The sequence below is a fragment of the Rhinatrema bivittatum genome, chromosome 16, assembly GCF_901001135.1.
Source record: "Rhinatrema bivittatum chromosome 16, aRhiBiv1.1, whole genome shotgun sequence".
Classification (NCBI taxonomy): domain Eukaryota; kingdom Metazoa; phylum Chordata; class Amphibia; order Gymnophiona; family Rhinatrematidae; genus Rhinatrema; species Rhinatrema bivittatum.
Genome location: NC_042630.1, coordinates 24,397,677 through 24,422,132, shown reverse-complemented (window position 1 = coordinate 24,422,132; position 24,456 = coordinate 24,397,677). Strand labels below are relative to the sequence as shown.

The following is a 24,456-nucleotide window of genomic DNA, read 5'->3' as shown; positions in this document are numbered from 1 at the left end:
GAGATTCCTTAGAGGACTGAAACATTTGTGGTCCCCAGTGAGAGGGGTGGTCCCTCCATGGAACCTCAATTTAGAGTTGAAGGTTCTATGTAGACCACCTCTTGAGCCGTAGAGGAAAGCATGGTTGAAGGACCTCACATTTGAAGATGGTCTTCCTGGTGGTGATTTGTTTGGCTAGGCGTATTTTGGAAAGTTTTCAGGAAAGCTTAGGGCATGGTTTCATTTTAACTAAATAGTTGTGCTGTATATATATAATATTTCATGTGAATATTCAAAATTGTCAAAATAACATAAGGAGGCTGATTTTCAAAGGATTTAGGGCCATTTTGATGATTTACTAGGTCAGCGTTCTTAAATTAAGGCTAAAAAGGGGGTGGCTTTGGAGGTGGAGCTAACACTGACTTTCAACACTAGGCAACTCATTTAAATCCTTAAATCTAGGGAAATGACAAGGCTAAGCTTTCTGTACCTAAGTAAGGGCCTAAATTTAGGGGCTGGATTTTTTTTTTTTGATGTCAGGCTCTTATTTCTGCTGCTGTAATTCATGGACCTGGTGAAAATCATGTGCCACCATTTGGGGGGGGGGGGGGGGGATAAGGACTGGGCCATTTTGGCAAGGCCCTCGGGGCTTTTCTCCTGGGTCGATGTTTGTGCCTGCTGAATGCAATCCGGCACCAATGTGCAGAAGGCACATCCCAGCACGCCGAGGACTGCTGGAAAGCATTGTCCGTTCCCCCTGGCCACACTTTCTATCCACCCCCTTAATTGTGAAAAAAATCCGCAGCAGGTCCCCGACGCGGTGACAAAATCTGCCCTTGAATGTTCAGTCGGTAACTCTTCCGCGAGCCTCGGCCTTGGGATGCAGCGCAGCAGCAGCAGCAGGAGCGCGGACCCCCCCCCCCTCCCCCTCCCCCCCTCGCCGCGCGCGCTCCACGGCTGCGCAGGAGCCCCGGACCGGAGCAGTTCAGCACCGCGGACAGCTCAGCGCCTTCCCTTCCTCTCCCGCTCCGGGCTCCGGCCTTCCGCTCGAATCCCCCCCGGAGCACCTCCTCCTCCCCTGCAGCGCTACGGCCCGGCTCTCCAGCACAAGGCTCCAGGATCCGGGGGGGGCTGCCCTGGAGGGGTCCGGGCACGGGCAGGAAAGATGCGGCTCTGCCAGTAAAAAAAAAGGGCTCGCTGCTGACAGCAGAAATGGCTCTTCTGATGTCTTTTTTTCTCTTTGGATTCCTGAGCAGTAAGTGGAAATGTTTTCGGTTTTTTTTTTTTTTTTACAAATCTTCAGATTGTTCTTGTTCGTCTTTAGCTAGAAACAGTGTTCTTCAAAAACGAAGTAGCCTTTGTCATCGATCTTTTTTCTGTGTCAGATGGCTTTTTTTTTTTTTCCTGCTCTGAGTGCAAGTTTGTGCACCGCCACGCTTTTGTTGTTGGAATCCGTGTTTTTATTTTTGTTTAGCAGAAAAATGTAAAGAGTCTTGTAATATTAATTATGCTAATTACTATGGAGAAAATCAGTCCAACCTTGGGTTATTCTTTAAGAGCCTGATTTACTAAGCTTTTCCCCTACAGACAGGAATGAGAAAAAAGCCTCAGTAAATCGGGCCCTAAAAGCTAATCTTTTCATCCATGTAATTTTACAAAATCCAAATGAGCTAGATTTTACATTTTTTCCTATAAACACAAAATTGGAGAAATGTCAGTATATCTGGTCCCATTTAGTGTCCATGTCATTCTGTCATTGAATTGGATCATTTTAATAATATAGTTTTTAGAGTTATTTAGACACTTAACGTGTATAAGTTGTTTGTCTGACTTTGGTATAATGCGGGGCTAAACTGCAATTTTGTATTTGTGTCTTCCACTTAATAAGGAAGACACAAAAGCACAGAACTGGCACTTCAGACATTATTTTACAGTAATGAGAGATAAGCATGTGTCAGGCGTTTTGTACATCTGCAAGCATACTTTTTATTTAAAAGGATATTTTCAAAGCCATTGCATGGCCTTTTTACAAAATTGCCTGCTCAATGCGAAGTTAAATCTGACAGGCGCACATGTGCATGCATTTGTTGGCACATGCACACGGACATTGCGATTTTATAATGTACTTCCATGTGTTATAAAATTGGCTGTTCGCACATACATGTACGCACGATTTTATATTAATGCGCGCATAAGTGGGGGAGGGGGAATTTTACTAGCTACACGCCCTGACGCAATTACCTGTTTCCTCAGTTTGTTGCCAGTTCGGCCCAGAACAAGGAGAGGACTTTCTAAAACCCCCTTGCTAACTTGCCTCCTTTTTACACTGTTAGCCCCAAGCCTTAAAACCCCGCTGACTTGCCTAGTTTTATTTTGTTACACGACTTGCACGCCGTCCGTAGCAGAAGTAAAGTTACGCGGTAGAGTCCCCAGCCCACGCTTGTGCGCGTAAACACTTATGCGCAATACTTCATGGTGTAGCTCCAACCCGCCCATGGTCCCGCCCAGACCCCGCTCACGTCCATCCCTTTTGGTGAAGAAAATGTATGCGCGTACCCTCCTGGGTTTTTAAAATCCATGCGGTGCGCACTGGGCCGAGTCATGCGCGTATCTCGCGGCTTTGGCGCGCCTAGGGCTTTTAAAATCAACCAGTGTGCAGGTAAAAGTGTGCATGCAGGATCTGTATGCACGTTACTTTTCCCGTGGGCGGGGTTGGCACTTCTGCACCCAGTGCTGCCAGATAGTTATGAAAGAACAAACATGCTTTGCCAAAAAAAAAAAGCCCCAAACGTGCAAGGTTTAAATTACTTTTATTAGAAAGTATTTATACACAGAGAACACTTAAAAATTCCCTGGGGTTTTTTTTAAGAACAGAATGCTGTCTCTTATTTTATGTCCAAGGTGGATTAAGTGCAGTATTCTTGGGTATTGGATCATTGCAAAATCGAAATGACTATTTTTGTTTCCTCCTAAACATCTCGTAGACCAAAAGTTGTGATCATTCTCTCACTCGGTACAAAAATAAACTACTCTTTGTCCCTGATTTCTTTTCTTTTCTTTCATTCTTTTTTTTTTTTTTATTTTACATATGTATAGAATTTTTCTGCTCCTGATCATCCTGACTTGAGTTTCTTGGTTGTTCAATATATTGTTGTTGGTTTTCTGCCTGGCACATTTGCAGTATCCCTAGCTGCCCTTTCTTTCGCGTATGGAAAATAATATTCTGTAATGATGATGCGAGATCGTTATGCCTTCAAGTTGGCAAATATGGGGAGCATGCACTGAGGGCAGCATGGCCTGGATTTTAAAAGCCCCGTGCATCTAAAATCCGGGCTTTACGCCCGTGGCTGGGCCTTGCAAGCGCCGAACGAATTTTCAAAGGGGTCCGGGCTTCTTTGAAGGGGCAGACCGGGGGGGGGGGGGGGGGGGGGGGCGGGCCAGGATAGCGCCATTGTTTGCTGTCCCAAAGACTCGTGTGCTGGCAGCTGGTCGGTGCGCGCAACTTACTTCAGCTTCGGGAGCTGAAGTAAGTTGCAAAACAAAGAAAAAAAAAACATTTTAAAAAAAGGTACGGTTTAAGGGGTGGGGAATAGAGAGGGAATTTAGGCATGGGGGTAGAGAACTGGGGAAGGCCCGAATGCGTCGCCACGCGGAAATTGCAAAAGACCCCCTCCCTTGCGTGCGCGGCCCTTGGATTTTCTAATATGCGTGCACTGGCGTGCACATGTTAGAAAATCGGCGCGTACATGTGTTTGCCCCGGGAAGCTGGACCTTGTTGGGGCCACGTCTGGTCTCAGCTTGGCAATGAACAGCAGTAGCAGGTGATCCCTGCAATTTTATACATTGCGTGCCATTACTAGAGAAGTGCAGTAGAGCTATTTAAAATGACCACATCTGTTTTCGTATATATTTTCATTAAGAGGTTATGGCCCCTATTCACAGAGGTGCATTAAGGATTAATGTGCCAAAATGTGTGCTATTTACTGCAGTCCCCTGACTCTCATTGTGGCTTTTTCACTAATAATGCATGGCTTAATGTGTTAGCACGTCACACATCTCCGTGAATAAGGCTGCTAGTCAACACAGCAATGGCGGACAAAGAATGTTACAGTTTTCTTTTTATAACATCATTATGCCACGAAACGCTTTACACATACACCTGTCTGGATCCTATTAAAGATATGAAAAAAAAAGTCATCAAACAGATATTAAAAAGTTTTAACACAAAAAAAAAATATCAAAATGAAAAAAAATATAAGCAAGCTACAAAAAGTCAACTTTTGTTCCTTCTCTCTCCCTCCTCCTTTTCTGATCAGCAGCAGGAAAAGGCTCCTCGCTGCCACCTGGCCCACCTGCTGCTTTGAAATGTGTAATGATGCAGCGGTCGGGTATGGTGTATGGTTCAAAGCAGCAGGCGGGCCCAGAGTGCAGAGGTGGAGGACAGGACTGATGCACCATGCATTGCTGCTGCCTGTTTCTGGCCTCAGATCCCCAGAAGCAATTCTGCAGGAAGGGACAGATATTGGTCAGGCCATGGGCCCCGGGGTCCACCCTATTTTGATGCCTAGGCCCATTTCACTTCTCTTTTCCATCTCCTCAGTAATGCCTCTTTTCAGCCGGGGTAAACTTTACATGAGTGGACGATTGTCTACAAGCCCATTTTCGTGGGTAAAACACTGTTTTAGCCATGCAAATGCCTTTGAAAATTAGTGATCACTGCCCACAAAGCCTGAACATAAGTTTGAGGCAATCCTGAAAACAGTGTACACCTGAGTCGATCCCTAACACGTTTCATGCAGAACTTTGATTGCACCATTTTCATTTTATATCCTCGGTCTGGAGAGAGTATGGAGAAACTTTAGTCTTCCTCAGAATTAAAGATTAAAGAAAGCCTCTATTGCTGAGCCTCTCATTAAAACCTTCCACATCAATCTGAATTTTTAATTTTTTTACCTTACAACTTGGCGACATTAGAAACAATTTTAAAAAATCTTTTCTTCCATGGAAATTTTGAAAATACTTTAAAGAGAATAACCAATTATATCAGTTGTCCTCGCAAAAGTATCACATAATATTAGTCACTTCTTTAGGAATTGTTTTAAAAATTAAATCTGTCACGTAATGTCTTAATGGAGATACACGGAAATAACCTTTAATGATAATATCAAACAAGATTTAAAGTGCGCAAAAGTAAAAGCTTCTTATCCTGCTGGGAACTATCTATATCATCCCTAATTGAATTCCACATTGTGGAATATATTGGTCAGAAGACCAGGCTCATGGCATTAACCGTGTGTAAAAGAGATGAAGTATGAAGCCTATGGCTGCAAGCCAAGAAATGTTTTCAACCTCCCCCCAGGAATAAATTACAGAGACTATTCGAATAAGTCCTAGCATTACTCTGCAATTTATCACCTCTGCTAGAGTGTAAAGCCATTGTCACAGCATAGAGGCTAATTAAACTATTCTCCACATCCCAATTTATAAATTTAGTTACCCAAAACTCAGTCAATAGCTACCCTAAATTGGCCTGCCAAAACATATAATTTAGTATCCGGAGTCTGGCTACAGCCTTCTGAACTGAGATACTTAATCTACTAAAAGTAGCTATAGATCTCTTCTGTTGCCACATAAAAACAGAGATACACTCATGTAAGCTCTTCAGATTTGGATGACAGAACCTTTAAAGGCAGCATCTCTGGGATACAGTAATTTTGGAAGCAGAGTCACTTTAAGTAAGGCAACCCTGCTTAACAGGAAGAGGCCTCCAAATATCCATTTTATCTTAGAATTTATGAAATAAAAGTGTAATTTAGCTTATAAATGTTACTAAGGCCAGCAGGCTTGTTAATAGCTCTCCTAGCCTGCTTATGTGAAGGATCGTCTAGCCACCGTCTCTGGAGGGAATCAAGGACAGGCAAAGTTTCTGACTCAACCAAATCTGTAAGGCAACCTTGTTGATAGACTGAATGAGTCTTATCACCAGCTCGGCACCAGCTTAAGTCTGCCAAAAGGTTCTCAGCAAGAGGCCCAGTTTAATCCTGGCTTTGCCAAAAGCAGCTCCCTCGATAGAGCACCCCCTGTTTTTGTTCCCCATTCTAAGTGAATCCCCTGGGACTCGCTCTCGCAGAAGCATATAATGCCTTAATCCAATTACAAAAGTCTCAAAAATAATCTAATTTCCGCAAACCCCACAAAAAAAATAGCTCCCGTCTACAAAATCAAAAGCTTTTCCAGCATCCATACTGACTTTTCTCTTGTGTGTTTTGTGGCCTACTCACATATCTGACTGTGTGTCTGCCTCTCACATAGCCCTGCCTGATTGGGACAATCAATCCAGGCATGAAGTGCTTCAGACACTCTGAAATTAGTTTGGTCAAAGCGTTAACATCTACATTTTAAGAGGGATGTGAGCCGGACGCTTCGTTGTCTTGAACGTGAACATTGTAAGAGCAGAATTCAGGCATGGAGGAAGTTTTCCTTTAGCCAGTGGCTCATTAAACATTACAAGCAGCTATTTTCTGTTTGGGCTTAGGTGAAAGGCATACCGTGCTGCTGTTGTCATGTTTCTGAGAGGCGCGGGAAGAATGAGTGGCAGGGCTTCTCTCTTCAGGCTGTACAAGTGTCCATTCCTGTTCAGGTGTCATCTGCTGTATTCATGTATGGCTCCCTTACGAGAAAAGGCTAAAGAGGTTAGGACTTTTCAGCTTGGAGAACAGATGGCTGAAGGGGGATATTTGTAGAGGTCTATAAAATCGTAAGTGGAATAGAATGGATAAATATAAAGTGGTTATTTACTCTTTAAAAAAAAAATACAAAGACTAGTGGACACGCCCTGAAGTTATTAGGTAGCACATCAGGCCAATCCCCACAAGTGGGTTATGCACCTCTACCAGCAGATGGAGACGGAGTAAAAACTGAGGTCACGGATATATAGCCCTGACCCCACATCTGTCCACCATCTCCAGCAGATGGTAAACCTATATTTTCCTACTGGCAATTTCAGAAGAAAATAAGAAACTGGATAGCACCGCTTTGCTCCTGAGGTAATACCAGTAGGTCCCTCCCTCAGTTGAGCGCCTTGAGTTCGGTAGCCTTTTCAGGGGTGGACATAAAAAAAAAAAAAAAGCAGTTGCAGACCGAGAGAGGTTCGGAGGTGAAGGCTTTCGCCCCCCCCCCCCTCCCCCGGTAGTCAGAGACCCATTCCAGCTTTCAGCCAGGGAGGGCTGAGCTCAGGTAAAAAAAAAAAAAAGAATAAAGTCGAAAACAGCCTAGGGAGGTTTTCTGTTCCCTGTCTCTTCCTTCCTCTGCATTGGAGTTTGGCATTTTCCCGCTCACGTCTCTAGGGAGTTTGGTGAGGTGTGGAGGCGACACAGGCTCGGCGGGTTGAGAAGCCTTTGGCTAGGCCCCGCTCCCAGGCTTGGTATCTCAGGCCACGTGGTAGGCCATGGTGGCGCCCTCGCGTGCTTTTGTGTGCACCTTCTTGCCATGTGGTGGTGTAGTGACAGTGCACACGTGCATGCCTACTTGTACACATAAGGTTGTGGCCGCTGTTTATGTGTGTATTTCCTCGGTCTGACAGTCTGCGCTTTTTGAGCACATGGCTGAGCACGTATGCGCATAGCTGTATGCGTAGTTGGGCACCTTTTTTGTGCGTGCATATTCTGCACACAGCTGAGCGTGTACTTGAGCGCCTATCTTATTGAGGGTGCGATAAGCCAGTTCAGCATGGCGCCGGTGTCAAATAACTCTAAGTGCTTAGCGATTTGTGCTGCTAGCTATATAAGGGCGATGTCCTTTCATGGATTACAAACTGGTTAAAAGACAGGAAACAGAGAGTAGGATTAAATGGACAATTTTCTCAGTGGAAAAGGGTAAACAGTTGAGTGCCTCAGGGATCTGTACTTGGACCGGTACTTTTCAATATATCTGGAAAGGAATACGACAAGTGAGGTTATCAAATTTGCAGATAATACAAAATTATTCAGAGTAGTTAAATCACAAGCAGACTGTGATACCTTACAGGAGGACCTTGCAAGCCTGGAAGATTGGGCATCCAAATGGCAGATGAAATTTAATGTGGACAAGTGCAAGGTGATGCACAGAGGGAAAAATAACCCTTGCTGTAGTTACACGATGTTAGGTTCCATATTAGGAGCTACCACCCAGGAAAAAGATCTAGGTGTCATAGTGGATAATACTTTAAAATCGTCTGCTCAGTGTGCTGCAGCAGTCAAAAAAGCAAACAGAATGTTAGGAATTATTAGGAAGGGAGTGTTTAATAGAACGGAAAATGTCATAATGCCTCTGTATCGCTCCATGGTGAGACTGCACCTTGAATACTGTGTACAATTCTGGTCGCCGCATCTCAAAAAAGATATAGTTGCGATGGAGAAGGTACAGAGAAGGGCAACCAAAATGATAAAGGGGATGGAACAGCTCCCCTATGAGGAAAGACTAAAAGGAGGTTAGGACTGTTCAGCTTGGAGAAGAGACGGCTGAGGGGGATATGATAGAGGTGTTTAAAATCATGAGAGGTCTAGAACGGGTAAATGTGAATCGGTTATTTACACTTTTGAATAATAGAAGGACTAGGGGGCACTCCATGAAGTTAGCAAATAGCACATTTAAGACTAATCGGAGAAAATTATTTTTCACTCATCGCACAATTAAGCTCTGGAATTTGTTGCCAGAGGACGTGGTTAGTGCAGTTAGTGTAGCTGGGTTCAAAAAAGGATTGGATAAGTTCTTGGAGGAGAAGTCCATTAATGGCTATTAATCAAGTTGACTTAGGGAATGGCCTCTGCTATTAATTGCATCAGTAGCATGGGATCTTCTTAGTGTTTGGGTTCTTGCCAGGTTCCTGTGGCATGGTTTGGCCTCTGTTGGAAACAGGATGCTGGGCTTGATGGACCCTTGGTCTGACCCAGTATGGCAATTTCTTATGTTCTTATGTACCACTGGTGCTTTCTTCAAGTCTGTGTCAGCACTGCCTGGATGCTCGAGGTGATTTGCCTCCTACTGAGTTTGCCAATGCTGGTCCATCCCTTTGGTCAGAGGAAAGTGGGACTGTAGGCAACACAACAAGGTTGTCCCCTTCTTTGGTTGGTCCAATGGCAGAGACATCTTCAGGAGATACTCGCTCAGAGGGTATCAGGTTTGGGCCTATGGGGCCTGGTATGGACCCATCCTCTTTTCCTGGGTGGAATTTTTCCAGGGACCACAGAGCTTTCTATAGGGGCACCCTTCAGAGATGGTAATGCCTCCTAAATCAGGGTCACATACTTGGGGGTCCCCATTTGTTCACCACCGCGTGCAAACACTGCACTTAAGCAGTCCCTGATGTATTCGGGAGGATGCGGATCAAGATGACACTGACGATGATTTGGGTTTCTCTCTTCTTGAGGAAGGGCAAATTCATCCAGATTTAGAGCCACATAAAACTCTGCTCTGTTTCTTTCTTAGAGATGAGTTGCAGGTTTGTTGTCTCAGACTAGGAAGATGCATGGGGTGGTTGGGAATGATTCTACAAGTGCACGGAAGAAGGACCCCATATTGGTCACCTTACGCAAAGCTTCATTTCTTTCCCCTCCTGGACACGATTGACCTTGAACGGAATGTGCCAGAGGCAATCTTTAAAGGGGGGGGGGGGGGGGCACCATGGTGGGTTTGTATCCCTTGGATCTGAAAGCAAGAGAGCCGTTGCATTTCCCAAAGATGGATTTGCTGCTGTGTTCTGTTACTAAGCGAACCACCATACCAGTGGAAGGAGGGGCAGCTCTAGAGGATGCTCAGGATAGGAGGATTGAAACTATCTTTATCCAAGCTTTTGAGGCCATGGCAGTGAATTTACAAATTGCTTCCTGTTGCTCCCTAGTGGCTTGAGCTAGTCTGCGTCACTCTCAGGAGTCTGCGGGAGCGAGTTCAGATGGCAGAGTGGTAATGGAACCGGGGGCGGCCTTCTTAGCTGATGCAGGCTGTGACCTTGTTCGCACTGCTGCCAGAGGGGTGGCTCCTGCGATAGTGGCTAGACGTCGGCTGTAGCTGCGAAATTGGTCGGCAGGCGCTGTTTCTGAGTCCAGTCTCATTAGATTGTCCTTTAAGGGTTCTCTTTTATTTGGCAGTGGGTTGGAGAAAATGGCAAATAGATGGGAGAAAGCCCAGGTCCCTCGTTTGCTGGAGAATAAGAAGCTAGCTTCACATCCTTTTTTTTTTTGGGCAAGTGACTTCTCTCGAGACTACGGGCAATGTTGTCCTTATAGGGGGCGTGTCTTCTCAGAAACTTCGTCCCTTTTGGTAGGTCTCGGACCTTTCGCCCCAGAAGGCCTCAGAAGGATGTGGGCTCTGGGACTGGAACCTCTCCATCTTCTCCATGAAGGTTTGCAGACTCACCTGCCGGTGCAGGAGATAGGCAAGTGCCTATCTCGCTTTTACCAGAGGTGGGTCCTGATTATGTTGGACCAATAGGTGCTGGAAGTGATACGGGCCCGCTGTGTTTTACAATTCCTTCGCATTTCTCCAGATGCCTCCACACCTCACTGAACTCCCCTCAGAAGAGGGTGGCAGTGGAGGCTATTTTAAGGAGGCTATTGGGCTCGTAGCTGTAATTCCTGTTCCCGAATCGCAAAACATTGTGAACCACTATTCCATATATTTTGTAGTACCCAAGAAGGAGGGGTTTTTTTTTGGCCCATCCTGGATCTCAAAGGAGTCAATCGGCCAATCCCTGACCTGCCCTCAGCTGCTGATTTTTGCCTTTGGTTCGCTCTTTAGGTGTGGACGATGCAGAGTGTTGTTCCCACAGACCCTTGCACCCTCGGCAGACCAATGCAACCCCCACCCCCAACCCAACCTGAGTTGAGTTGCTCCTCGTACAGTGGGAGATATATATAGAGAGAGTGTCACGTTGTCTGCTAACAGAGGCTTTCTCTCTCTCTCTGTTTGGCCACAGGATGCTGGGCTTGATGGACCCTCAGTCTGACCCAGTATGGCAATTTCTTATGAAAACACAGGAGCTTTCATACATACAATTTCATTCCTAAAATACTAATGAGCCTCCTGCCTAGTGTAACAAAGCTGATTCGGTATATGCAGGCCTAAAACTCCATGTGTAGCACGTTTACTTGGGGTTCTGTGATTCAGGAGCCTCTTGGAAGCATTTTTCAAGTTCAAGACATGATCATTTTTCCAATTTTTTTTGAAGCCCCAAGTAGAAGTGAATTAACCTCATAAAGAATAAAGACAGGAGAGCAAGTTCTATAACGCAAGAATTAAGGATTTATTATCATGGAAATTACCTGTCGGACAGAACTCCCAATAAGCAGGATGCTTTCATGCTCTCCTGAATTTATTAAAAGTGATTGCAGGGTAAAATCAGCTGATTTTCAAAGCCCATTTCTCGGTTTACTTTGAAATGCTCAAATTAAACATGGCAAATTCAGTGAAGGAGACTGCAGTATATCTATCATAATGTTAGAGATACTGCAAAGTCTGGCTGGATACTTAACACACAAAAGATAAATCACCTGAAAAGAAGGCAACTCTAATGCTTTGTGCTAGAACATTGCAAAATCTTTAGACAACTTGCAGATTAAATTGCTTAAAAATTTCATAAATAAGACACTTTTGTTGTGCCTTTCAGTTTCATACCTAGTAAATATGGCTGCTGATTATAATCATCTTTTGAATGTCTACTAAGGGCATAGGAAATGGTTTTATTCCACATCACAAGTTCTGCTATCTACACTAAAGATGCCAATACTTGTCAGTTAGGTGAGTTTATTTCTAATAAATAAAAACATCTTTGTACCAGGTGAAAGCCTCCAGCACCATGCATTGTATCAGGAGGTATAGAACATAATCATTGACTTGTCAGATCTTGCAAACTTTCTCTACCGCCATTCACCTAGTGACTTCCTGGCTATCCTTTTTCTCTATCAAGCTTGACAAGTGACCTGGAAACACACTCTTAACAGTAAAGAAAATAAGAGCGTGTATAAAACAAATATTTCCTTCACTATAGAATCAAACTACCGGGTTATCCCTCCTTTATAGCAAATAAACATGCCAAGCTGGATCCTAGACCTCTGAATCTACTAGAATGGTTTTACCAGCGCCAAGAAGACACCAGATAATGGGAAAAATGATTCAAAAATCAAATGCATTAAAATGAGACTGAAAAATTGACCATATTTTATGGAAAATTCTGTTTATTGCATAAAACAATAACATCAGCTCAACAAAATAACAATCCATACATTTTAATATAATACTCCACTCATTATAAAAATTAGGTTTTTGGTTTTTTTTAATGTTTTGGTAGCGATGCAATCATAACAGTATGATCTTCCCTATGATTCTCAATGTAGATGTAAAACCCCATCTCTTGAGATATACCACCTGCTTTATAATTTTAGGGGTTTTTTTTTAGTTTTTAATATTCCGTTTTTCGCACTTTTTTTTTTCAGCGCTTCAAAGTGGATTACATTCTGGTACTGTAGGAATGTCCCTATCCCCAGAGGGCTTACAATCTAACAGGCCAATTCAGTAAAGTCTGCGGGAGAGCAGACAAACGCCCGCTCTCCCGGCGCACGCACACGGCCCCTCGCCGGTGCACGCGATTCACTATTCAAATTAGGTGGTGCGGTAGAAACGGGCAAAAGGAGGCGCTAGTGACACTAGCGCGTCCATAGCGCCTCCTTTCAGCCTGGAGCGGCGGCTGTCAGCGGGTTTGACAGCTGACGCTCAATTTTGCCGGCATTGGTTCTCGAGCCCGCTGACAGCCTGTAGGCCCACTAAAGCTGCACGGAGAGCGGCAGAAACGTACAAGGTGGAAAATCTGTAAGTCCAGCTTATACCATCAGGGAGCACGTGAATTATTTAGATTCTGAAGTGAAGTTCTGCCTTTGAGAATAAGAGATGCCTGCTCGCTTTTCCTGAAATGTCATCCAGCATGGGCTTGACTAGCTGAAAACACTGCATGTGGTCAGAAAGCTTTTCAAGAGCTTTTCAAGAGCTCCCGGCCCTTCCCCACCGGGTCCTTGGCAGTGGGCTAATTCTGCAGAGAAGGGGTGGCTGGGCTCTTCATTCTGCTGCTTCCAGCTTCCTAGCCGTATTGTGTAGTTTTCGCCCCCACCTTCTACAAACGTCAAACCAGCTCAGCCCTAAAGTGCAGAAGAGGGAAACAGAGAGGAACTTGCATGATTCACGGGCAGCTAACTGCCATGTCTGTCTCAGCCTCTGGCCCTTGAGAGTATGACTAAAAATACAACAGATCTGGTAGAAGGGAAGGAGCCCCTAACATTACGCATGAAGTACACGGTAACAAATACTAGAACTGCTGCAACGCCGGGAGTTTCAAATCCAGACTAATTCAACCTCTAACTTCTATCTAATGATTTAGATCTCTCCCTGTGAGATTCACTCTTGTAGGCCTAGTTATATTGCCTGGAGATGTTTGGAAACTACAAGAATGCAAACATTAGGCACTAGAAGGCCAGTACCAAGAGTTGGCATCTCCTGAGAGGGGCAGTCCCCCACCCTGACTCTTCCTGCTCCTGGCCCACAGCTTGTATACTAGACCTTCCTCCAGAAGGATATGGATAGAACCGAGGCAAGTCCAGAGAAGACTTCCAAAATAGTGTGTAATCGGTATCTCAGAAGCCCTGTGCACTGAGGCTTACACGTTTAAACATGGGTACATGGGTACATGGGGGTGATAGAGACATTCAAATACCTGGCAGATATTAGTGATGCTCAAGAAGCAAACTGGTTTCAAGCTCCGAAAGGGGAGACTGAGGAGAAATGTTAGGGAATAATTTTTTCATGGGAAGGGGGATAAGAACGTAAATGCAGAATGCCCTCCCAGATTGGGTGGGTGGCTGCTAAAACAATAACAGAGCTTAAGAGGCCATGGGACAAGCACAGAGGATCCCTAGTTGCTAAAAAGTAGAGAAAGCAAAAAGCATGACCTATTAACACACACGTTTAAGCATTCAAGGTGCCCTACTCGTCGGATTCAACAACAGGTGTTGGGCTGCCAGAACGTGTTGCTAATGGTTAATATGAAATATCAGAAGCCCTTAGTGCTAAGACAGACATCCACGTGGCCGGGTTTATCTGATAGGCCCCGAATGGTAGAATCGACTTGCAGCTGGATCTATAACTTTACTATTATTATTTTGTCTTTTTTTTTTCCTTTCTTCCTTTTTTTTTTTTTTAATTTTCTTCAATCTTTGACCACATATGTTTAAATTGTCGTGCCAATAAAGTTATCTGAATGTGGCTGGGAAGGCTTCAAGCTTTGTAATAACTTTAGAAGTCCTTAGCAGAAACGCAGGCACTCACGTTACCTTAATAGTTCCTCCGTCGTTAAAAGCACAGGGATCATGATTTGATGGAAATGGCAGGGACAGGTTCTGCTCCTCTTTCAATTCTCCTCCGCTGCCTCCTGGGGTCCTGGTGCTTCCACGTCACCGGCGGTTCTTTTTCTTTTTTGTTTTATGAAGGAAGTCTCACAACAGACACCGAGGAGAGGCTGGTGGAGCACTTGCTGGATCCTTCCCGCTACAACAAACTCATTCGTCCGGCGACCAATGGCTCTGAACTGGTGGTGGTGCAGCTGATGGTGTCACTGGCCCAGCTTATTAGCGTGGTGAGTGGATCGGATTGTGTACTTTATATAAGTGATCACATAGACTCTTCTCTCGTCTGAGGGACAGCTGGCTGTAACATCTGGGCCCGTACGCAGCTGCATATAAGAAAACCAGAGACCTGTTGAGTCCCGGCTCCTCCTGATTGTTTATCAGCTCTTTGCAGAGTAATCCAGGGGGGGAAGCCAAAGCAAAAACCCTTTACATGAATAAGCAGTTCTGCACCAGTGAAAAAAGATATTCCTTCTCGGACCTCAGATCTGATGACTGGCTCAGAATTGCTGAATTAACTTTTCCCTAGTGTGGCTGCATCATCGTACCTAACATAATTTTCCTTGAAAAAACTCCTTCAACGTACCTTTCAGTTGATTTAAGGTGGTTGTTATAAGGACTTCTACAGCAAAATGCTCCATAATTTTATTCCCCTTTCAGTAAAACAAATTTCCTTTCCTTTTGAAGGCTGAGAAATCTTTTCCCCTTTTAATCTCAAAGGATGAACTCTTGTTTGGTTTTTTTTATTTTGCAGCTGCCTGCAAAATTTCTGTATGTCTTTCATATATTCATCTAGTGTACTTTAATTTCCTGTTACATGCCTGAAAAGGACTTATAAGAATGGTTCAAGCCCACCATCAGTCCGTCCATGCAGAGTCCAGGATAACTTTCATTAAAGTAGATGGATCACATTCAGTCCTGGAATGTGCTCTGTTGGAATTCACCAGAACTGAATAAGTGACAAATTCAGGCAGATATGGGTCACAGCCTTGTTTCAAATGCAAATAGTCCCAATGTGGAGACTCTTGACCTAAGTAATTCCCTGTACCCTTTGTGCTTTTTCTAACTTTTGGAGATCCTGTGGAGGATGAGTGCCCAAAACTGCACCCCATACTGCAAACTGTACTGTGACAGATGCCATATACGGTAATTTCATATCCTTATTCTGTCTCCCATCCCACCTCCAGTTTAATACATACCAACATGCCCCCAGTTTTGTCTGCTGCCACTGGGCTTTTCTCACTTATGCCCAGCTTGAAATTAACTAATATCCCCAGGTTTTTTTTCCTGGTTAGTGTTACTGAGTATCTTCCCATTCAGAGTATATTATACCTGCCTCTTATTGTTCCTAAAGTGTATTACAATCTTCTTATCCACATTTAAATTTCATCTGCTAGATGGCTGCTTATGTGCCTAAAATGTATAAGTCCTCGTGTAAATTCAGTGTTTACAGTATCAGGGCCCAATGTGATAAGGGAAGCATTAAAACTGTGTGCCGAAATTCATTGCACAGTGTCATCACCCACCTTCGAGGCAGGAAGCTAATGCACTGTGCTGAGCTGCGCAATTCTGCACACAAGCCCAAGTTAAAATATGCACGCAGTCTTTTGCACACTTTTAACTCGGGAGAGTCTCTACAATGTGCAAAACTGAAAAATGAAAACAAGCACAAATCGTGTTTGTGCTTTGTGTGAGCATAAATCCCAGCATCCGAACTCCTGCTCCTGCCCATAGACTAACACTAACCCTGGAAACTTTAGTCTCTCTCAGATCGGGAGTAACATTTCCATCGCTAAGGAGATGCGAGTTAAGCCAGTGCACCTACCGCATGGGGGTATTTCAGTGCGAGGACCCAAAGCACTTTGCAGTTGGTTTTAAAGCTCCTTGCTGCAGGAGCGCATGTTATTACATCGGACGGAGTGGTTGGAATAAACATGCACTCTCATGAAACCTCAAACAATTGTAAATAATGTGCCTCAGGGAAGCAGAATCCCAAACAGCATTTCGGGTGACACTTGTGAAGCGCACGTGCTGGCCCTGATTCGTTATTATTCAGACAGGTTGGATCAGACGTCCGGACAATTGGGCCCTAAGGGGTTGATTTTAAAAGAAGCACACGTGCGTCCATGTGTGCACGGTTCTCGGCGCGCGCACATGGACGTGGCTATTTTATAACATGCGCGCGTCGGCACACGCATGTTACAAAATAAGGTTCCCGCGCACACATGCGCCAGATTTTAATATCCACGTGCCCGTGTGCGGACAGGTGTCCTCTAATGCGTGCAGCAGGGGGGGGGAAAGGGAATTAAAAAAACCACAAAAACATGCGGTGACGCAACAGGACCTTCCCCAGTTCCCTCCCAGTCAGCTCCAGAACTTTCCTATACCCCTTCCTACTCTTTCTCTCTTTTCCCCTCTCCTCCCCGACCTCTAAACTAACCCCAGCTATCCCCCAATTTTTTTGTTTTTATACTTGATGCTCCTTCTTCGGAGAAGTAACTTCTGCACGTTGGCTAGCTGCCGGCGCGTGCTCCCCCGGGACAGGGCATAATGGCCACCGTCCTGGCCGGCCCCCTCCCCCCCCACACACACCTCTACACCCAGATCCCGCACCTGGCCTGCACTTCTACGTGTATCGGGGTTTGCGCGCATGGCCAGGCCCTTTCTAAAATGCGGCGGCACGTAAGATACGCGCATGCCCCCCGAAAACCTGCCCCAAGTTCCCCCTGCGCGCGCCGAGCCTATGTTGAATAGGCTCGGTGGTGCGCGCAAGCCCCGGGATGCGCGTAAGTCCCGGGGCTTTCCTGGGGGGGGGGCGTGTCGGGGGCGTGTCGCAGCGGCGCATCATTCGGGGCAGGGCCTCGGGCGTGGTTCCGGCCTGGGGGCGTTTCGAGGGCGTGGTCGAGGCCTCCGAATCTGCAGCCGGGGAATTGCGCGGCCGGCGCGTGCGAGTATCGCCTGCCTCGGGCAGGCGTAACTTGTCAAACAAAGGTGGGGGGGTTTAGACAGGGCTGGGGGGTGGGTTAGGTAGGGGACAGGAGGGGAAGGTGCTGGGGGGTGGAGGAAACGGAGGCAGGCTGCGCGGCTCGGTGCACACTGGCTGCCGATTTTGCACAGCCCTGCGCGCGCCGACCCCGGATTTTAAAGGATATGCGCGGCTATGCACGTATCTATTAAAATCCAGCGTACTCTTGTTTGCGCCTGGTGCGGGAACAAAAGTACGCGCGGGCGTACTTTATTAAAATCTACCCCTCGGGCTTTTGTGCAGCTTATGTAGTTTTGTTTAATTTTTTGCTGCAAAACAGGCAGATTTTGCCAAAATACAAGCAGTGTCTGGACGTGTTTTTGAATATTTTCACGCAATTGTTTTAGCGATTAGGGTTTTTATCTAAAAAAAAAAAAGACATTCCAGACAGATCTAATGAAATCTGCTTTTCAGAATGCGCACGCGCCTGCCTGTGTGCCGCGCTCCAAAGCAAAAAAAAACAACCCTGACATGTCCTGAAAATTTCCACGCACACGCAGCAATCTCGTCCACCTCCTTCCCTAAAGCCAGACACTTTACAGGGGACGACTTTCGTTGTACTTGCAAGAGATCTTTTTAAGCCTTTTGGGTTTTGTTTTTTTGGTGAAGAACTCGTGCTGGCATGAATAACTATTCATACCAAACACTTTATTTTCTATTACTGACGTCAGGGGGTTATTTTCAGCGTATTTACAATGACCGAGTTTGATGACGTCAGCTGTAAATATGGCAATGTTTATTCTTTCCGTCAGATGGCTGATAACATATTAAATGACAGCACAGCTCCCTGAGGGACTCATTCCGACGGCACTGTATAAAGCACTTCCTGATTGCCAGTGCTGAAGGGTGGGAGCCGTGCACTTGGCAAGGAATACTGCCTGTCCGAGGCAATATGGCCCTCAGGCTCAGGTTTTGGGCACAGCAAACTTCCGGCAATTACTGTTTATTTTCTGAGGGGGAAAAGTCCATGTTGTATTTATTTATGCAGGCCTGACTGACTGCTTTTTGCTGTTCACCATAAGGCGATTAAGAAGAAGACACACGCAGTCATATACATTAAAATGAATGTACAATATAAAAACAAGCACAGATATAGCCACAAATGACAATTTGTTTTCTGGCTGATGATATGAGGTTTTTTTTAAACTAAAGGCTCACATTATATATATATTTCATTTAACTCTAATTTTTGGTCTGTAAACTTTCTGCCTGTTTCTGTTAATCCAATCTCCGCCCCTGCTGCACATTCTCCAGCTTAAAACTGCTTTCTTCCTTCGGGCGGTAGAAGTAAAACCCATGCACTCTTATCATCTGGTGCGCAGCCTGCCAAGATTCCTGTCTGGCTCCCCTGAACTCTGCGCTGCCACTGGCCAGTGATTCATGTCCGGCAGAAAAGGACAACCCAGGCAGAGGAAGCGGGACTGCCAAGGGAATTTTAAAAGGAGCGCGCGAGCGCCCACAAACGCGCTTGATTTTATATCGCGCCTGCAAGTACACATGAACCATTTAAAACTGAGAGAGACTGACTTTTAAAGAGACACTATATAGATATATCCCACTGTAAGAGGGGGAGAGGGGTGTTACAAGAGTCTGCAGACCCTGGCGCCCTAGGCAGACCAATGTAACCCCCAAAACCCATCCTGAACCACTTCTACACCATGCCCAGGTTTTCCAGCGTTTGCTCCAGTAACTCTCAGTTCTTTGGAATAATTTGTTTTGTACAAGTTTGTACAGCTTGTCTCTTGCTAAAGGTAAAAGGCTGAAGCCCCACTTAGTAAAAGGTTCATCTCGTATGCATGGCCCAATAATCATTTTGCCTTTTTTCAGATCTGCGAAGGTTGCAGGTTAGGCTTTTTTTTTTTTTTAAACATTTTGGCCTTTGGAAATGGGGACCTTTGAAAATTGCCCTCATTGTTTTGGAGGCATTCCTGGAGGGGCAGAGGGAGAGGTGGGGCTCTGCAGTAACGCAGGTAGCTTCCAATGGAAAAAAGTTACCCGCACAGAACGCAGGCGCAAATAAAACAAAGCCAGCACGCGGGCAAAACGTTTTGATTATTGCCTTCTAAAGGCACCAGCAACCAAGTCATGCTCGAGTGGGGGGGACAAAACCATACGCGGTGTTCAGACTAATCAACTAGTTGTACAATCTTTAAGTACGTTCCTTATTTATCCGTCAGTTAACATCTGTCCTGTTTCATTTGCAGCACGAAAGAGAGCAGATTATGACAACTAATGTCTGGCTAACTCAGGTAAGAGGCATTGCTGCTTTTGGCAGCTTTCGGTCACAGCTCCTGGATGTTTCGCCTTTCCCCTGCCATTTCTAAGCACCTGCTTTCTAGCCCTTCCATTACAGGAAATTTCTTCTGGCAGAGCTTCATGATCCGTGGCTCTCTCTGGAACGGAAGTTGTTTCTATCCATTTAAAAAAAACAAAAAAAACTTGCTGGGCAGAATTAGATGGACCACGTTGGTCTTTATCTGCCATCATTCACCATGGGGTAAATTTTGAAACGTTGGCGCGCGTGGCCAGGCCACAAGTGCGCCACGGGGATTTTTAAAAGGGCCCCAGCCACACGCGTATCTCCTGGCACACGCTGGTGCACCGGCTTCAGAAACAGGGGCGGAGAGGAGGCTGTCCCAGTGAAGCACGCGCTGGCCGGCATAAGCGTACTACCGCTCCGGAGAGCAGGTAGGCGTAAGAACAAAAATAAACTAGCTAGCTAGAGGGGTTTTAGGGGTCAGGGAGGATAGGGGAAAAGGCAGGCAGGGTAGGTAGGGGTTTTAGGAAGTTCCCTCTCAGTCCGCTACCTTTATTGGAACGAACTGGGAGGGAACTGGGGAAAGGCCCGATCACATTGCCGCGCGCTTTTCACAGAATTCCCTCCCGCACATGCGCTGATATAAAATCGGGCACGCACATAGCTGATTTTATAACATGCACGAGTCAATGTGTGCATATTATAAAATCGGCGCGTAGAACCGTGCACACATGGACGCCCACGCATTTCTTTTAATATCTACCTTTTAGTTAGGTGTAGCTTTTCTGCAGTAACTGGGTCTGGTTCCTGGGGGCGGAGAATGCTGAACTCTTGCCCTTTGCACTGCAGCCCTAGCACCAGTTCTATTATATGGAAATTTGGCAATTTGTGGAAAAAAAACCAAACTGCAAAGATTCTGCAACTGGATTAATTAAACCTGTCTGCAAAACATGGAGATTGCTACCAGGATCAAAAGTATTTCATTGCAGTTGCTTTTTTATTCACTTAGAAGCCACTTCACGAAAGATATTTCTCAAAGGTATACCATGGGAAACGCATGGATCTTGGAGCTGGATGTGTTGTGTTACGTGATGTATCATTTGTATGCCTCCTTCTTTAGCCATAGTCCAACCCAAAGCAGTTCACAACACAGAATACAATTAATAGCAATTAAAAAAAGCACTATTCAAATGTACAAATTAATAGCATTCATAAGACTATAGAACAAATCATGTATTTATTTAATGACTTGTAATCTGCAGCTTCCAAACACAAAATATGCAGTACAAAGAACAATAAAATATTCACTTCCAGTTATAAAATTGTAACACACAATACATTAAACTTACATCAATGCAGAATTTCTAAAAAAACCCCAAATGTTTAGAAATGACTGCCATTTTGTGATCAAGCCCTAGATGCCTCTGTAGACCATGTCTTGTGGCATAGTTTAGAAACTCCAAACTTGAAAATTTAGAATACATTATTGGGAGTAAAATACATTTAAATTCAATAGACGCTGTGCAGATAACCAGGGACTCCCTGTCTTTCAGGAGTGGCAAGATTACCGTCTCACCTGGAAACCTGAAGAATTTGACAACATGAAGAAAGTGAGGCTGCCATCTAAACACATCTGGTTACCAGATGTCGTCCTCTATAACAAGTATGTGCCCAGGCCTAGCCTCTAGCTGCCCTTCTTATTTACAGCAAATACAAATAGCAGACTCATCTAGCCTAGCTATTTTCACTATTGACTGCAGGAGCACAGGCCATACAAAATCTTTTCAAATCCCTAAACAGCCTTTGTTCCTCTCTTATGCCAGTTTGGGTTCCAAAATGATCATCCCATGCATCATAATTTCTGAGAAGTGCTGCCAGACAACTTCATAATATGAAACCATGTTCTAAAACCTCTTTTTCTACCTCAGAAATTAGAAATTTTGAGACGGATGCTAAAATCATGGCTGTTTAAAAGAGCTTATGGCACCATTGAATGAATTTTATTAAGCCTGTTCTTCTACTTTGCTCTTATCTATTTTATTGTTTTTAATTATTTGCTCTTATATTTTAGTGAATTTAGTTATTTGTCTAACAGTTTGTTTTATTGTATTTTAACGTAGATGTTATAAGAATTTTATTGAAAGATGTATTTATTTTCTAAAAAAAATGTAACCCGTTGTGAAAGGTTTTTTTTTTACTAAACGACGGTCTAGAAAACCTATTAAATAAATAAATGAGAGAGCCTCTTGCACACTCGTTGTCCCCTTTTGGAATTTGAATGACTCTGGCATGCCCCTTTTTAATCTTCTGTGTATACAAACAGAGGTGCTTGTGTCTCATCTGACAGAGCTTATGATGCACGCTATGTACTATTTAAGTAGCCCTGCTCTGATATGCATCTATGTTCCTGCAGCAATTTGGTCCAAGGACTGGATACAGTGCTTCAGATTTGCTAGAGGTATTATTGGCTCCCTTTTTCTGGCGATTATATCTTTAAATTTGCACCCTACCTTTCTACCGAGTCTCCCCATTCCCTTGTCGTATTATTTGGCAATTTTGAGCTCATCAGATGACATCAAGATCCTGCTCCTATTTGGGAATCACCAGTACCTCACCTGTAATTATTTCTGCTGTCTAAATGCCTAGCTTCACTTTTTGCATTACATCTTTAGAGTTCCCTTGGTTTAGAAGTTTAATTTGGGATCCTCACTCTAAATACAGTTAACAAAATTTAAGTTAATTGAGGACTCAGTACCAAAGAAAAGATCACCTGTAGGAGAACCTATTTCCAGTGAGCTTTCATCTTTCATCAATATGCCTCTCCTCCTCTGCTCTCTGCCAATTAATTTAAAGGGCAATTTTTAATGTCCCCATGGAGCCTGCAGCCTGCAAGCTCATTTATAAAGGGGAAAATCCTGCAGAGGTTTTCTTTGAAACTTTACGGCAAGTGGGGAATCCAGGTGCAATGAATGAGTATGTAAGTACATATGGAGATGTCAAAATGATATTTACCTAACTCCAGTCCTTTTTTCACGCAGGGAAAAGTAAGTGCATCTGCTTTTTCTGTGGATAAGCAGGGCTGAATTAGACATGAACTGTGGGTGACATCATCAGGCATCACTGAACAGAACTATCTCTCTAAGCTAGTATAGCTTTGAGCTCTACTGAGCATGTGCAGGAGTTCCTATGCGGGCGTGACCTCAGAGTCTCCTCAGTCTGTTTTTGTCCATGCTATCACACGGATGGTTAAAACAGTCTCTCTATGACTGACTCCTCAGTTACAAAAAAAAAATGGGGAAATCTTTCTCTTGCTACTTGTAGCGATCCCCAAGGAGTACTTTTCCGTACTACCAAAGAAAAAAAATGTCAAAAAAACTGACCAGAAGTTTTTAAGGCCTATCCTTGCAGTCGCCTTATGTCTAAGATAGATGGCCATGAGCTTTGCTATCGCTGCCTAGGTCCAGACCATTTCTAACCGAATTGTGCAGCCTATGGACAAATGTCCCCTCAATCCCAGAGAGCGAGAGCATCAAAGATAGCTTCCTCCACTAAATCTGCATCACAGAGTCATTATTCCTCCTCCTCTTCTCAAGGTCAGAGTCCTCAGATAGGGAAGAACAAAGTGAGTCGAGTCAGAAAAACTGTAGTCTTCAGCGATCTCTGTTATTGGACTCCAAAAAAGTGCCATCAAAATAAAAGCATTAAAAATCATTGATGCACTCAGTGCAAAAAGAAATAGTGTCTTAAAAAAAAAAGCAATCAAAGCAGCATCAGAAAATAGACACATAAGTATCGATGGCATCGAAGTGCACTGGCACCAAAAACACATAAATCCTCCACTGCATCCAAAAAGCACCAACAAAGAAAAGTTCCATGATGCACTGAAGCACCACTTGTTGCAAATACCATTGATGTATCCGATGCTCCTTGCATCGAGACACTCGACGCATGGGAACTGGACGCACACATTGATGGAAACATCACTGATGCACTCGACACAATCTGCATCGATATCCTTGGTGCAAAGTCATTGGCTCATCTAGCCAAACCTGCAATGGTGCAAACAACACAGCTTACCTCAATGCATGAACCATCCACATGATTGTTGCCCAAATCATCTGTCACACAGGAGCTGTGAGCCGTCGGGCTGCTGCTGAGTTGATGCTGCATAACTCATGTAAACACGAGCCAGGCCTCAACAGGCAGCAGCAGATATACCAGTAAGCTCGGTACAGAGGACAGGTGTCTTCACCTGTACCAGCCACCTCCTCGTCGGGTTGAGTCTTTGGGTTCTGGGGGCACCAGGCAGAGGCCGAGATGAGTTCAGACAGAGATTGAGGCAGCAGAGAACAAAAAGGGCAGAAGGCAGTCCGGGTCAGCAACAGAAGAATGTCTGAGGAAGGCAGACGAAAGAGGTAAGGCAAGTAGGACTGAACAAAAGCAGGAACACAGCAAAGTGAGGCAGGACAAGGCAGGAAGAAGGCAAGGCAATACACACTGCAGGCAAAGGGTAGCAGGAGACCCGTTGCTGAGGCATTGGGTGGTAATACTGGGTTTGCTTTTATAGTGAAGCTGTGATGACATCAGTCAGTCAGTGCCCACAGGAAATCCTGGCTGCATGACCTATAAAGGCCTTCAGGAAGTGCAGGTGGATTCAACCAGGCCCTAGGATTCAGCATGCTGCAGAAAGCTACACTGGGAGCGCTTGGAGGTAAGGAGAGTTACAGTATCAAAGGCACTACCATCCAGAACAGGTCTATTGACTCATCCAT

The 24,456-nt window shown here is 44.7% G+C and overlaps 1 protein-coding gene across 3 annotated transcripts in view; it reads left to right on the top strand.

Moving 5' to 3' along the window:
* CHRNB2 (cholinergic receptor nicotinic beta 2 subunit) overlaps window positions 1-24,456 on the top strand; it is a 44,776-nt gene that overhangs the window by 11,126 nt on the left and 9,194 nt on the right. For 2 of the 3 annotated variants that reach the window (XM_029580285.1, XM_029580286.1), the window contains 3 exons: window positions 14,487-14,632; window positions 19,632-19,676; window positions 21,238-21,347. In XM_029580285.1, coding sequence (XP_029436145.1) covers window positions 14,487-14,632; window positions 19,632-19,676; window positions 21,238-21,347 — 301 coding nt within the window. Of the gene's footprint in view, window positions 1-14,486; window positions 14,633-15,477; window positions 15,549-19,631; window positions 19,677-21,237; window positions 21,348-24,456 lie in introns of those variants that run through there. The other variant, XM_029580287.1, reaches the window with a different exon arrangement.